The sequence below is a fragment of the Phaethon aethereus genome (assembly GCF_964289735.1).
Source record: "Phaethon aethereus genome assembly, chromosome: 5".
Classification (NCBI taxonomy): domain Eukaryota; kingdom Metazoa; phylum Chordata; class Aves; order Phaethontiformes; family Phaethontidae; genus Phaethon; species Phaethon aethereus.
The window spans coordinates 15,002,868-15,018,899 of NC_138579.1; the positions used below are offsets into that span (position 1 = coordinate 15,002,868).

A 16,032-nucleotide genomic window follows, 5' to 3' on the forward strand; every position below is an offset into this window, starting at 1 on the left:
TGTGGCTGTCCATTTAAAAAGCCTTGCCTTCACAAAGCCTGTAGCAACGTGGCTATCACTAAGAAGAGCCTTCTTGTTGTGCTAACTAAGAATTCTCATTAACTGATATCACTATCTGAGTCCCCGAGCCTCAGTGTAAGCAGCAGGGGTTATAGCGCATGAGAAAGCCCCCATGCCGTGGCATTGCTGGGGGTTGCTGGAGTAGTAATGAGCTGAAAGGCGAGATCCTGCACTAGGAAACACAGGACCAGATCACGAAAAACACAGCACAACCCCAGGCAGGAGCTCAGGCCCCCTCAGTTGGGGGCACCCCAGCTGCTACAGGGGCCCGCATGGCAATAGCCACGGTGTGGTAGGCTACAAGGAGTCAACGGCAATGTCCCGTTGTTTCCACCCAGCAATGTGGGCTAAGTGGAAAACCCCAGGCAGCAGTGCAGAGAGACTGCATCGTGGCTCTCCGGCACAGGGCCGGGGACCTTCCCTTGCGGGGCGTGAGGTCAGTGGTGATTTGGGTTTTCCCCGACCATGCTACAGAAGAAGAGGTACCTACCGTACAGTCACTGCTTCCAGGCACTCCCAGGAGTGGCACTTTACATTGCCATCTCTTACAGCCTGAAAATATACTAACCCCCACCTATTTTTCAGAGGCCACACCTACATTTTTAGGAAAGGGCAGATGCAGGAGGCTCTCGAGACCAGACTGTCTCTTCTACACATGTGAGCCTGCAAGCACAGCCACAGAGCGTCCTCCAAGATCTAAGTGTCCAAGGGGCTTGGACGCATTCGTACCCTGCTGAGCACGCTCACAGGTTGTCCTCAGGAATGGGCGGTGATGCTAGGTGACCTGAATGTGGGGAACACTTGCATTTGTTCATTTGGTTGCAGTAAAGACTTAAACAATTAAAGAGAAAAACTTTTCACAGCATGCTTAGAATAAAGAGCAATTCTTTATCACACAGAGTAATGCCTCATACATAAATAATTTGAATGTCTCACTCTTTCACGGAAAGTAACAGAGAAAAACCTTCAAGGTTGATACATGAGAGCTGGCATTACAAATCACATAGGGTCAAACCCAAATCCTACATCCAAAGATCCAGACATTTGGTTCCAGAGTTGAGCTATACATCACCTCCCTCCCCTGCCCTGTAAGGAACTGAATCAGGACCCTCCTTGGAAGACCACCCCCATCATCAACCTCTGGTTATGGATCCCAACCCTGCAACCTCGACCCACTGCTGAAATCCAGTCCTTTACATTTGCAGCGATATGAAATCCTGGTCAGCAGCTGCAGAAGGAGCTGTTGCCTTCTCCAACGTGTGTTATCCATGGGTTTTCAGAGGTGACTGAACTAAGCCTAACTAAGCCTACCCAAGCCGGACCCCTTGCAGCTATTTCTACTTCTTGGCTGACAAGCTGGTTACCGAAGCAGCAAGGCTAGGTATTGCATAGTCTAGCGACATTTGACTAAACTGGGTGCGTTTATGCAGAACAGCAGTGTGGGAGCAGATAAGGAAGCTAGCAGGGCTGCAGTGAGAAATCTGAGCTTTGATCAAGGAGGCAGCAGCATTTGACTCTATCTGAGCTGGCAGGGAGATTCCATCCCAAAGCAAAATAAAATATGTCATTCTTTTCAGCAGATGAAGTTCTCCCCAGAGGTTTGCTCCTCCCAGGATCATTTTATGTGATCTCATTGTCGTCTTTAAAGTCTTTCCCCTGAGGAAGCCGATCGTTTAATATAGACTACAGCGTTCGCATCCGGTATCAAATCAGTCAGGCTACTCTGAAATGAGGCGAGTGGGCGTCCTGGAGAGAAAATAAAAATGCAAGTTTAATAGAGGAGATGATAGGTTCACCTTGACCCATGCTATTTATGGCAAAGGACGCAGGAACACACCGCTTGCTCAACGGAGGGTCAATCCACCCTGCCACAGATGTGTTGTACACTCCCAGTAAGCTCCAGATGCTCACCGAGTGGGCACAAGGAATGCACAATTGGGCCCCGGAGGCTTTTACGTCTTGCTTTGCTTTACCGAGCTGTCCTAAGAGGGACTGCCGTGTTCCCACAGCTCTCATTAATCCAGCTGGCAAAGTTAGGCCCTCGGCATTTCAGCCACACGCTTTTGGCATCTTTGGCTACAAAGACGTGCTGTGACAACGCGGGGAAGAAAAACTTCAGCAAGGGAAACGCTAACAGCCCGCAGGCACGGCGCGGGATGGCAGGGATCAGTATCCGAGCCAGGCGTTGCAGAAAGGGTCTTCTGTCCCGCGTGCTGCTGCTTCTGCACCCCCACCGCCGCTGGAAGCGGGATTCCTTCCAGCCCGGCGCCGAACACAGCAGCTGGCAGCCGCCCCGTGGGGAAGCCAGATGTGATGCACGGGGCACAGCCCACACGATCCATTGCTGGTGCGCAACCGGCCCGAAGAGATTTACGTTGCATCAGCGTAAGCGCTCTTGTGTCACTAGTCTGCCACGTGCCGCTTGCACATGAACCCACAAAAGAGCTGCGTTTTTGGTAGTTTGGGGTTGGTTGTTTTAGTATGTCACATGAGCAGACAAGACGTGATTCTTCAGCACTATCACTGAAAACACTCATTTACCTCATTTAGTGTTTCAGTTTGTAATTAACAATTTAGCCCACGATTGAAGTGTCAGCTAAATGAGGTAATTTATAATAATTCCGAAAACATGCTAACCGTAAGAGGCTATAATCAGAGCTAATTACAGGGACATTTTGGAAATCCATTGGTTTGGGGCTTCAGTTTTGATAAAAGGGATAACAGCTTGTAAGCTATGATCCTTTTAATTATAACAATAGTAACCACCTTCTTGAACATAGCTTCTTTCATCTCTGAAAACCCCACAGCTTTTTGCAAACTATACATACCGCAGGAATTGTTTAGCCTAACACCATGAAGCCATCTCTGCGTGAAACAAGTAACTGTTTAACAATACCCAGCAGTCCTCTGCAAAATTTGTAGAGGAAAGAAGGTGCAGAAGGAGAATATAATTTCTCTGGTGTCTCCTTACAAATACCCAGGGGACCCCTGGATCCCTATCTGATCTTGAGAATACGGCAGGCAGCTTTTATATGTGCCCGTACACCCAAGGCACTACGGAGGAGGGCGGCAGCAGCATCCCCACTCGCGACCGGGGAAGCAGGGGCACCACGTGGTGGCATCCTGTCACGTCTGCCGCAGCTCACCTGTCCACGTCCTCCGCTGGGTGACGATAAAACTTTGACACTGCGATTGGGAGTTACAAATCGTGGCGGCCTCCTCGGCGCTGTGAACGGAGAGCAGGCACCCCAGGTGGCTGTAGGAGGGCCAGCACTTGTAGTCTTCCCCTTCCGCCGTTCGGAAGCCCTTTAGGGAGATGTAGTCTGGGAACAGAAAGGAGGTGTTTAGGGAAATTCTTGAAGTGCACTTTCAGAGCCTAGTTACACCACACGCTTCGTGTGTTGCACTTCAGTGAAACTCTTAAAGGAAATGCGATAGTGATAGATTGAACTGACCTGCTCAGATGGAGCGGGTGCAGCTGCAAAGTTAAAAGAAACCCAAATCCTGACTTTGGTTCTGCTGTGGAGCACAGGACAGCAATTCCCCCACAGGTATGGGAGGTGGCAGAGCTCTCAAGGGTGAAGGGACAGGGGAGACCGCAGGGGTGGGTGAGGGGGATGCTGCGGTGCAGACCAACCTTTCTAGCAGTGCTCCGGAGAAGCCAACCTCACAATGGCCTCTCCAACACCTCAGCCCCAACAGCAGAACCAGCTCATCACAGATCCTGCATCGAGCTACGCGGGGCACGTGCTGACCCACCCGCCATGGTGCCACCCACAGGTAGAGGAGATTTAGGAACCCCAGTGGGGGAAAGGGAGGCCAGATCCTGCTCTAGTGGGATACAAAAGACCTGACAAGCCTGAGTAGGTGATGTTCAGGCTATTGTTCACTAACCGCTGTTCATCTTCCCACACCTCTAGGATGGTGATCATCTTGGCACATAGCTACTGGGCCAGTTACAAAGCCAACGGGTAGGTGTTGTTGGAAAATACTGGCAATTCCTGTTAAAGCTGCTGGTCCTTCAGTGCAAATGCCTGGATATCTTTGTTCATAACTCTGCAAATTCCAGTCCTTTCACACGTAAAGAGATTTCCTCCACAAGCCACCTCATCACCCCACCATCGCAAGTGAACACTCAGGAAAAGGTAAGCAAGCCACAGTAACCACTGGACTTTTGAAGCCTCCCTTTTGATTAGCCTCATCTCTACCACCGAACGGGTCCTTTTCAGAGGAACGCATCTCACAGAGGCTCATTTATCCATCCACAGGTCCAACAGGATGGTCTTCAGAAAAAAGAAATTTAAAGGGCACTGAGGCCCCAGCTACCCTGCCACACTCAGCTCGGTGTTGTGACCTCCCCACTGTATGTTCCCATAATAACCTGTGCGCAGCAGTGAGAACCCACCAAGTTAACAGGAAGTTTGAACATCAGCCTGGAAAACTGACCTACTGGTCCAGCGGGTAAGATGACCCCGAAGAGGGACATAAGAGAGTCAGTTTTCTATTCTGGTCTAGTTGCTTAAGCTATCCCAAATATATTCACTTGAAACACTGATGCACATTATGAGAAGAGTATTTAGAAGCAGTGCAAACATGTGCCCATATGTAGGCCAGATTGCACTGCATTTATTTTGCAAAACAATGCAATCATGCACAGCTCCCATGAAAAAAACAGCAAAAGGCTGCTCAAAAAAAGATACTTCTGCTGCTTTTCCTAGTGACTACACACTGCCTGAATGTATGGAAGAACAGAATCTGACCAGTTACCAAGTTCCTCGCTCCCTCGGTAGTTATGTTACTTAAAGCATTCAAAATCATGTACCTTTTAAAACAAGAGGTCTTTTCTGCAGATAGAGCCCAGACTTGTAGAGATGTAAAACCTTTTCAAAAGCTTGCAGGGTTTCATTTATTCCGTATCGTAAATCACCTACATTTGAAGAAAAAGATGACAAAGATGAGTAACTCCACAAAATACCAGTTAGAGACTTCTAGTAAAAAAGTTTATGAATATTAGCTGGTACCTGTTGCGTTCAGAATATCGCTCAAAAAGGGTCGCAAAGCCGGTGGTGCAGAGTGTGGCAAAAGATAAGTGAAAAAATACCTGCAAAAAATCCCAGACTGATTGGAATACAATGGCTTCATTTCCCTAGTGACTGAGTTGTCTACATTTTCCCATGACTCGATTATCCATACACAACTAGTAAGTCTGCTTTGGTTATTAAGTTCCGTTTGAGCGCTTTGTTGGCATCTCACAGACCGTTCCTGTGAGTTGGGCTGAAAGCTTGGTCCTTGCAGCACAGCATGTAGCCAAGCACTGCGTGAAATCCACCTTGCAAAGGCTCACGCAACAGAGCCTTCCCTCGCTCCCCAGGGCCATGTCTGTGCACTAAGCAATGCATTTCCCATCAGAAAAAGACCCCTATAAAAGAAGACTCACGCAAGACCTTTCCCCTGCCCTGGAAAGGTTTGGCATTCTTATTACCCCTGGAAAGGCAAGACTACTCCTTCCCTGAACCTCCTAATAAACTCCTGTTCTACAAGACACAAGTGTGTTACTACAAGGCTGCAATAACCTATGCAGGGATTTGCCCTTCAACACCGAGGCTGGGAAATTCAGGCTCCCCAAGTCCTTCTGCGTAAATGTCCAGCTGCCGAGACTTCCAACGGCGAGTGGCAGTCACCGCGCTTTCAGCTGGTGGCCTACACGAAGTGCTGCAGCAGTCTCAGCCCCTTGTCCATTACCTGTTTCATCGCTCTTCCATAGGTGCCCACAGTCTCCATAGGGAGTTGGAGTGGCTGTTCAAGGATGGAGTTCAAGGGAAGAGCTAGCCAGCCTGTTCCCAACCACGAGGGCTCAAAGCTGGTGGGCTTTGGCAGGCAGCCCACACCGCCACTGCTTTCAGCAAACACAGCCCGTGGATGTCAAGCGCCAGGGCTTGTTTGGCAAACAATAAACTCACAGGTGCAACCTTTGGGGCAAGTTTCTAGAGGGCGTTGGGGAAAGGGAGCAGCAGAAGAAAGACGTCTTCACCCTCAGCAGACAACAGCTCCACTATTTTCCTGCCTTATAAGGAAAATAAACTTGCTTCAAAGCAATCCTTAACTGCCCTTTGACAGAGGTGAGGCGGGAGCACAGCATAGAAGAAACGCGAGATGCTAGAGGCTACATGGCAGTGTGTGAGCTCAACCACGCCAGATTTTTCCCCCGTCTCGCTGGACATACCGATACGCATTGAAAAGATTCTTCTTTTCATTTATTCCTTCACATTTCCCAACCGCAGAGCATTTGAGAGGAAAGCTTTTTGTAGGGAAGTCGAGTGTGCAGTCATTATCTTCCTTGCATGACAGTTCCTCAGTGCTGGCATCATCCATGTCTGTCACTTTTAGGTTTCCATCCACCATAACGAACTGCCTCGGCTGGAAATCCAAGAGGACTATTGAACCCAGGGGGGAATGTGCCAAGTAAAACAGCAGTTTCACAAGACTCAGGCAAATCTGAGAAAGAGAAGATGAATATGCATGGGAAAAACAGATGAAAAACAGCTATTAAATTGGAAGTAGAACAAAGGGCATTCAATGAAATTAAAGGCAAAAAAAAAGCATATAGCACTTAAAAGGTAATTATATGTATGCTACAAAATTTATTATCAACATTGCCACAGGATTTGACTGTGGCAAGTAGTTTAGCAACATTTTTTTAAAATGTGCGTATAAAAAAAGAGACATTTGCAGTTAAAGGAACTAGAGGAGAAAGCTGTGAGGAAAACAATAGCAGCCTTCATGTTTCAGGAGCTATATTGATTTGCTAGCTGAAATCAGAAGGATTTTTTCCCACTCTGGCATAGAATTAATACATTCCCCTCCCTTCCCCCATGCTGCTCCATACAGACTGAGGCTCCATGGTCATTAATACCAGATTCATGCCTTGCTGCATCACTCAGCAGTATGAATCTGGGCACACAATCGTGCTTCTGAAGAATTAGCCAAAGCATGCAATGTATTTATTGCCAGCTTTTTGGCTTTTATGTCAACTTTCTGGCAGGAGGGAAAGGTCAGACAATACCTGATCCAGCAGAAAGCTTGGTACATGATTTTTGAACAAACTAGAGCTAGAAGAGCACATTTACACTGCACCAGCACTTTGTTCAAGTAGCTTTTTAGAGCAGTTTTCATTCTCTATCAGAAGCCCTGGCATCAGACCAACGGTGTCGTCAGCTAGGTGTGCCAGACAGACCCGTGCCACCCCTCGCTGCCTCCGATCGCGATCTGTGCGGGAGCGAGGGTTTGTTCATTTGGAACAGCTCGCAGAATTGCTGGTATCTGATGTGGCTCATCAGAGGGGAATCCCATCCGTTTAGATGCCCTAATTAGGAAACAGGACTAGACAGTACCAGTGTAAACCCTGAATTAAGTGTCTTCATCAGTCAAAAGATTATTAAAATCTTAATGCCACCGTACCAGACCTTACCACCAGCATCACGGGTTTCTAGCTCTGCAGGAGACTTTGGCACATTTGAGAAGATGAGGTGCTGGGAAAGCTATGTAGAAGCCAGTATGAAATAATTTGTAAGCAGAAGTAGAACTCCACAGGCCAAGAGAGATGACTCTGGAAGCTCTGACGCTATTTTAGCTTCATTAGTGAAGCAATCATAAGAGTCCCAGCTTCACGTCCTGCAGCTGAGCGAGCAGAGTTGCCACACTCCCCCTCTGGCTTGAATGGCAAGGCTCCTCTTCAGCATTAAGGACCACATGCAGGCAGGGCTTTTATTTTGGGACTTTTGTTGTGTTTTCATTTTGCCCAAAGCATTTCTTATTGACATTAAGGTACCCATGCTTCTGCTTGATGCTCTCCTTCCTCCTGGGAATCAAACAAGTAGTAGTGAACCCCCAACTGAGACCTTGAGGCAAACTGCAATACAAGCTATAACCAAAATAAGAGCCGTGTCGTAAGTCATTTATGATCCTGGGGAGCTTAAGAGTCCCTGTGAGGGATGCTTAGGAGACAAGGCAGATCTAACAGGGATGTGATTCTAGCACCTACAGCAGGAGGAAAGCAATTTAGTAGTGTTTGTACTACAGTAATAGCCGAAGGGCTAAGATCAGAAACATCACACAAGCGCACGGCGAGGCTCGGCTGCCCAGCGCGCTGCCTACAACGGGCAACACGCGGAAAGGCGCAGACTGGCAGCGGGCGCCGTGGCCTTCCCGAGCGAGAGCCGGCCTGCGGCGGGGCCTGGCTAGGGAAGCCCCTCCGGGAGCGGAACAATATAGAGGGAAAAGCAGCAAGACAGTGTAATACTGGGTACTAAACACCACCCCAGCCCCGAGCAAGATTTTACGGCCAGTTCCTCACAGATGTAGCGCTCTCAACACCGCTTTAGAAAGAAGGGGTGTAACAGCGAGACGCCAGGCTAGGGCTATTTTAATGTGATTTAAAAGGAGAGAAAGCAAAACGATTTAAGAGCAATTTGCGGGAGCAAGCAGAGTGTCAGTATGACAATCCCGTGTGCCCCTGCAGTCACCACGGGCTCTTCGCTCCTCGCATTTACCCAACTTGCGATCTAAAAGCGACTGATAAAACTCCCCTTGCTTTGTTTTCTTACTTTAAATCTTTCCTCCCAGGGGGTCTGCAGAAGCTGAATCATCTCCAGGGGGGATCCCAGCTCCAGCATAGCCGTGACCCGTATTTCGGCATCTCCGCTATTATCATAGCAGTGACCGTGCAGCTGCCAGGAGGGAAGGAGCGACTGTCAGAGCGATGCCACTGCCGGCGCCAGCGGGGCCGGGACGCCGGGGCGGGGGGGCAACACAGGCGGATCGACTCAGCCCCAGCACCGAGCCGCACCCCTGCACCCCCCCAAAAAAAACTTCCGCCCCGAGGGAGCACATCCCGCAGCCCCCCGCCGTACCTGGACGATGCCGGGATGCCGCAGGCGCTGCAGCAGCGTCACCTCCTTCAGCAGCTTGTAGGCGGCCAGGCGGCGGCAGCCGGCCGGCGCCCCGTAGCGCAGCACGCACTGCCGCACCTCCCGGCCCGCCCCGTGCACCGACTTGAGGGCGACGGCGCCGCCGCCCGCCAGCGCCGCCCGCGCCACCACCTTGGTGAAGCCCCAGCCCAGCACGCTGACCCCCGTCGCCAGGCGCAGGTCGCCGCAGCCCAGCCCGCCCGCCGCCTCCCCGCCGCCGCCCGCCGCCGCCGCCAGGCGCCGCAGGTCGCGCCGCCTCTGCCGCAGCTCCTCCCGCAAGCCCGGCGGCAGCGGCAGCGGGAGCGGCGGCGGGGAGCCCGGCGGCCCCTCACCACCGCCGCCGCCGCCGCCGCGGCCGGCCGTCAGCGCCAGCAGCGCCAGCGCCAGCGCCAGCAGCGCCAGCAGCGCCGCCGCGCCCAGCCGGGCGCCCCGCCGCGCCGCCGCCGCCGCCTCCATGGGGAGCGGGCTGCGCCGCAGCGGGTCCGGCCGCTCTGCCGCCCGCGCTCCGCGGCCCGGGGGAGGCGAGCGCTGCCGAGGGGGCGTGGCGGGCGGGCGGCCGCCCCGGCGCCCCCACCCCGGCCCGGCCCCGCCGCTGCCCGAGGGGGGCCCGGGGCGCAGGGGGCAGCGGCGGCACCGACCGCCCGGCGAGAGAGGAGAGGGGGAGGCGGTGGCGGCGGCGGCGGAGCCGAAGCGGTTCCGGGAGAGGCGGCCCCGGGTGGGGATCGGAGCCGCCGGGAGCGAGCGGTGCATCCCCGCGGACGCCCGCCCCACCCTTCCAGCGGAGGCCGTTTAGAGCGAAACACGCTGCTTTGGCGGGCGTGAATTTCGTCAGTCCTGCTAAAGTTACCGCAGAACGCAGCCGAGGGATGGCAAACGGATTAAAACTGGTAAGAACTGAGATACCACGTTCCCGTGCCCTCGGCACGTCTCAGCTTAGGTTTCTAAGAAGAGCAAACGTTGTCAGTCTCTCTTATGAGGAGGATAAACCCTGCTAGGTTGAAACAGCAGTACACCAGCTAAAGCAGGGAATTGTAATTGTGCCAGAAAAAAGCCCACCAAAACCCTCCTCCACCAAAACCAGCTAATCCAGGCAGAAAAGGCAACTTCGTGAGGAGATGGATCAGCCCGGTGACACACAGCCAGCTCAGGGCTGCCTTCTGTGACACACGTACCCGTGAGGGCGAGGAAAGCATCGCTGAGATGGCTGCGAGGAAGCGGGATGGGGTGCCTGCCTCAGCTGTGAACCCCATTTCATACACGTGTCTGCACCGGGCGCTGCTGTGCCGAAAGTCAGTGGAGTTGGCTTTAGGGCAAAGGCAGATGCGGGTTATCTGCTTCTAATTTAGGTGATAGGCAGTTAACTCTCCTCCCTGAGTGGCCTGAAACACCAGGCCGATGGGTCGGTTCACTTTTCTACTTATCACTGACGCCAATGGGTTAGAAATTGAAGTAACGCTCTGCCTCTCCGCTTGGTTTGCTTCAATTTCTGCCATAATTTCTGCAGTGGCGTAAGTAGCCTGGGAGACCCTCCCCAGCAAGGGAGCAGGGTGGTGCATGGCCCGGTGCGGTACTCCTCCTGACAGCACACCTGGGTTTGGGGGATGCACGTCTCACCTTGCTACCTGGCGTGGCTGCTATTTCCCAACCAGCGCCCAGTTGCTGAGGGACCCAGCGCTGCTGGGAGCCCGCAGTTCCTGCCCGCACCGGGAGCAGATCGGCAGGACACAATGGGTGGGGTTACACAGGGTTTGTCCCGGCCGTGAGCAAGTGGTGGGACAACTCGGTCCAGCGGTGTTGCTGCTCTCTCAAGCCAGCCCTGCAAAGGAACCTTTGCAAAACCTCCCTGAGAAACTCAACTTTAATATCATGGCCTGCTGGACAGAGGTTTTCAGAGATTACAGTGAGGCAGCTGTATGACTGGTGATCCCCAAGACTATTTTAATAGAAATAATGAATATAAGCAATCGCTTATAAATAGCTTCCTTCCCAAAAGCCCACAGAAAGTTTCCCCTCCACTTTTCATCGGTTCAACGTCACTGGAGCAGCCTGTGAGATAGGGTACGAGCGGCAGCACCGCAGCGGAGCACAGTTGCTCTGTAAGACAGCAGGGAAAATGAGCTCTGAATTCATCAGGACTTCCAGAGTTTGGCAGGGAAGGCAGAACCCACGGTCTGCCGGTGTGTAAAATAAAGTAGAAAATCTCAGGCCGCCTGTGCTTATCCACGGCACACATAGATTAAAGGCTGATGCCGGAACAGCTCTTTCAGTAGCTGAATTTCCTTTGCTGCTTTTTAACCTTCATAGCTCTTTAATTACTGTCTTTATTTTCAAATCAAGTATACGTCTGTGTCATATTAATGAATATTCATTGTCACTGGAGAGCTATTAAATGCATTTTTACCTGTGTTTCCAAGGGAATAGATGCCAGCTGAGTGTAGTATTATCTAATTTCAGCCTGTCCTCAGCACTGTAACAATATCAAGACCTATTAGAGAAGACTCATAGATACATAAAAATAATAATGATTATTTATTTGCTTTGTGGTAGCACTTAGGGATTCCTGCCAAGCTCATGGCTCTGCTGTGCAAGGCTTCTTGCAGAGAACGGCACAAGAGGTGGCCTCGCCTGATGGAGCTTAAATGGGAAACACAGCAAAGTGCTGCAGCAAGGATGTAGCAGAGGAGTACGTGGTCACTGGAGTGTCCCTTAGTTCCTTGGAGGGTTAGTGCAAATAAAAGAGGGGAGAGGAGGTCACAAGGGAAGAGATGGAAGGTGAGAGTGACCGAGACAAGGACCAACCCTTACCAGAAGAGCCAAAAAGACCCCACAGAACAGGAGTCTTCTCCTATGCTTGACACCAGTATCTCCTGCTAGGATCCTCAGGGTGGATCCAGCACCATCTCTTACTGAATGCTGCTGGTGCCTCAGGCACTGGAGATGCTCCAGTGTCTGCTTGTAGCTTACAGTGCTGTGAGCTTCTGAGGAACTGGGGGGAGAGTGAGGCTCAATGAAATAAAGTCCATTTGAAAAGAAGGAAGCGGTTTTTTAATATTTTTACATTGCGTCTGTACTGGAGGAACAACTTCTCCTGCACCAGTCCAAGTGAGGACACTGGCATGGGGTAAAGAGTCCAGGACCCTCAGCTGGACTTCAGTGTGGGGGCACTATAGATAGGAAGCAAACCTTGTAGATGGACCAAAGAGGAGAAGGACAGCTGGAGCATGAGACATCGGTGTGGTGATGTTTCCAGAGCGAGAGAGGAGATGAGTGTAAAGCAGCATTGTTGCGAGGAGGAGGGCATGAAGCTAAAGGGGAAGGATGAGAGGCAGAAGTTCAGTATTGGAACTAAATGGCCTGCTAGCAGGGTTAGCCTACCAGTACAGACTGGTTCTAGAGATGGACAGTCTTCAGACTAGTACAGACTGGAAAAGTTAAAGTGCCAGGTACATTCTTAGGTCACTGGCACTTGATCTTCACAGAATCATAGAATCACAGAACCTTTGGGTTGGAAGGGACCTTTAAAGCTCATCTGGTCCAACCCCCCTGCAATGAGCAGGGACATCTTCAACTAGAGCAGGTTGCTCAGAGCCCTGTCCAGCCTGACCTGGAATGTTTCCACGGATGGGGCGTCTACCACCTCTCTGGGCAACCTGTGCCAGTGTTTCACCACACTCATTGTCAAAAATTTCTTCTTTATATCTAGGAAGGTGGATCTACCTATCTTCCTATATATCCTATATCTGCCCTCTTTTAGTTTAAAACCATTACCCCTTGTCCTGTCACAACAGGCCCTGCTAAAAAGTCTGTCCCCATCATTCTTATAAGCCCCCTTTAAGTACTGGAAGGCTGCAAGAAGGTCTCCCCAGAGCCATCTCTTCTCTAGGCTGAACAACCCCAACTCTCTCAGCCTGCCCTCATAGGAGAGGTGTTCCACCCCCCTGGTCATTTTGTGGCCATCTTCCCCGTAGCCACATTGCTAGAGCAGCCCCTGGCCACTAGCACTCTCCTGACAATTCTTGGTATGGTCTGGGAGTCAAGATGTGCCAGACACCATTCCTGACACACAGGTTGCACATGACCACCATGTTTTGAAGCATAAGAAAGCTCGATAGACACGGCTGTTCTGTGCCAGTCCACCTCGGTGCCAGGGAAAGGTCCGGGGCATATTTCCCGTGTTAATACAGATGTCATCTAAGTATTTGGAAGAGAGAGGGGGAAACGTTACCAGTCCTTGAGAAGAGGTGGAGGTCCTGCTCCTGAGCACTGCCTCACTCCCAGGAGGTCTGGGGACCTTTGCTGTCTGAACCAGAAGGAGGAACAAAAGATGATTTGTTCTGAGGGTATAAAACCATTGGAGAATTTCAGAGCAGTGCTCGTGTGTGTTCTGGGCCCTGGGAGGGAGCAAAGTAGTGCTGAACCTACAGAGAGCACACTGCCATCAGGGAGGAGTCTAGCTGCTCACCACGGTGGAAGGCAGATAGCGTTGACCATGTCCACCCCAGAGCCTGCTGAGATAGCAGAGGAGGACAAGGCCAGGAGATGCTTCAGGGCTTGAAGGGGAAATACCCAAGTCAGTAGCTCCTGTTTTGTTGAACACCCATAACTACCGATTCAGAGACAGACAAAAAATACCCACTGCCTCACATGGACCCATGCAGGGGCACACGCGGGCACGATGCACAGGGCAGGGCTTGCCACCAAACATTTCACACGGAGATCTTATATGAGAAGGGAAGGCATTATAGAAAGTTTTCTGAGCTTGCTATCTTTGACCTCTTTGCATCATTTTATCTTCAGTTTTCTGAGTCTCCTTGACTCGCAGTACCTGCAGTTGAGGGGCTGTGAAGGTACAGCAAGAAACTGAGCTCACAGGGAGTAAAACAGAGTAAAGGGCTCCTCTTTGGCTTCAGTTCACCTGGGTGCAGCCTCCAAACCTTACCATAAGGCAGACAAACAATGATTAATTACAAATAATGTCATCAAGTGTCCTGCAGAGCAGACCAAAGCATTAGCATGGGCAGCAAGATGGAGAAACCTTAAAATGACCCTACTGAGATATTAGCAGGATTGCAGTGTCCCATTGTGGGCAGTTCTCTCTCCCTGCCGGTGCTTCCCTTGTCCCTGATATCACTGAAGGAGCGTAGAAGCGCATACCCACTGCCTCAGTGAGGAAATGTTATTCCTCCTCTACAAATGCTTCTTTTGTCCCTAAGCCCAGGAGAACACAAGATGTTGCAATTTGTGGGAAAATTGAGAGGAGGCGCAACAGCCCTGCCTGACAGTACATCCCATCCCATCCTATCCCATCCCATCCCATCCCAACCCATCCCATCCCTCTCCTGTAATGCAGCAGAAGGAGGTTTCTGTCTGACTTTATTGCCTTTGCAATAAAGCATGCGAGCGCTGTGTGGAGGAGATGGGTTGGGTACATGCTGCGGTCACCTGCTTTGTGATTGTCTTGTCTCAATAGCAGATGTTGCTTAGATCCAGGGAAGCCTCCTGCTGCAGCTCTCATCGTTCAACCACAGCGAGCGCAAATGCACGTATGGTTTACCTGCATGCTTGCACTAGGCCCACCACGTCCTCGGAGCACCAGGTTTTCTGAACATATGGTGATGTTCACACATCATAGGCGTGCTGCACGCATGTAGCACTGCGCTCTAAAGCTGCTGCGGTGAAGAAAGCGACGAGGAGCTGGCTGTGGCTGGAGAGATGAACCAGAAAAGGAATGAAATATCCCGGTTCCTGCTCTGCATACCTAGCTGCAGCAAAAAAGGACAGTATCTTACGCTTTCTTATCTACGTTGGTTCCTCCAGAGGCTATAGATGAGCAGAAGGCTGTCCACTGTTCAGAAAATATCAGGCTGTGCTACAGTTTCAATGAGTGTGATCGAATCGCATGCTTCTGAGCTTCTCCTGGCTTCCTGCAAGGGCTAGGATGAGATTCCTCTCATGAAAATTTGTGGTGATTTTTTCCCACCTCCATCTAATGCTAGCTGGGCTCCTCCCTGAAAATGTAGGTGAGTCTGTACATGAGGTGTAGATGCAAAATTGAGAGTCTCTTGTGCTCCAAACTATCTGGGGTGAGAAAGCAACATGTTCTCCCATGCCAGCAGCGAAGGGGTTTGCTGCTTTCTGAAAGACAGAGGCTCCTCTAGGTGCACATCCCCTGACTGGTTCCCTCCTGTCCCAAGAAGTCTAGGCAGCAGCGTTTTCCCTGTTTCTTGTCTATGACACTGATCTAAAAGGGGTAAGATCAAGCTCTTGGGTTAGCATAAAAAACCTGTGGAGAAATCCTGTGAGGGGGAGTCTTCACTCCGAGCACATACAAGAAAGTCCTGGGCATCAGTCCAGAAGAGGGAGTCAAAGTGTTTATAGGTCTGGGAGGGGGATCAAAGAAATCTGCAGCAGCCATCTGTCAGAACAGGAGGAAGACTTAGACACCTCGAATAAAGACTTTGGGAATGGGGGTCACTGCCGGCACCCTCACCTTTGCTGCTCACCTTGACTCCTGCCAGCTGAGCTTCTGGCCACCTCCAGACAGTTCCTGTCCATCTGCAGGCCTGCACACCTGGGGCAGAGTGAAAGCAAGAGGAGCTGCTGGAGGGCAGGCTCTTACCTGCAGGGTGCAGGGGCAGGAGCCGTCCTGAGCAGCCTGGCTTGCAGTTCCATGTCAACTGAGAAACCTTTTTGCACCCAGCCTCCAGGCATGCCACACAGGGCTGCGCTGGGCCCCGCCTGGGTGGCACCCAAGGCAAAATCACCCCACCAGCCATTTCCATTTTTCTTTGCTTTGCCCAAGAGCCAGGAAAAAGACAAGAAGAAAATTAGCTGCAGGTATGATACTTTCCTACAAGCAGGTGGGAAGAGCACTGGGGAGACAGACCTTGCTCTGCTTTTTTGCCTTACCAGCCACGCTCCCTAGCAGGGTGTTTGGTGCAGATAATGATTGCTTGCCCCAGAAGTGAAATAATGTGTTTTGCTTCCCCAGGATAAGGAAAAACAG

At 51.3% G+C, this 16,032-nt stretch overlaps 1 protein-coding gene across 1 annotated transcript; it reads right to left on the minus strand.

Moving 5' to 3' along the window:
- Positions 1-1,702: 1,702 nt before the first annotated feature.
- On the minus strand, positions 1,703-9,482 carry LOC309405687 (extracellular tyrosine-protein kinase PKDCC-like; the record flags this gene model as incomplete). Its single annotated transcript, XM_082000530.1, has 7 exons — positions 1,703-1,806; positions 3,207-3,383; positions 4,883-4,987; positions 5,082-5,161; positions 6,284-6,555; positions 8,664-8,786; positions 8,970-9,482. The coding sequence occupies 7 exons, from the start codon at positions 9,480-9,482 to the stop codon at positions 1,703-1,705; spliced, it is 1,374 nt and encodes a 457-aa protein (XP_081856656.1).
- Positions 9,483-16,032: the final 6,550 nt, after the last annotated feature.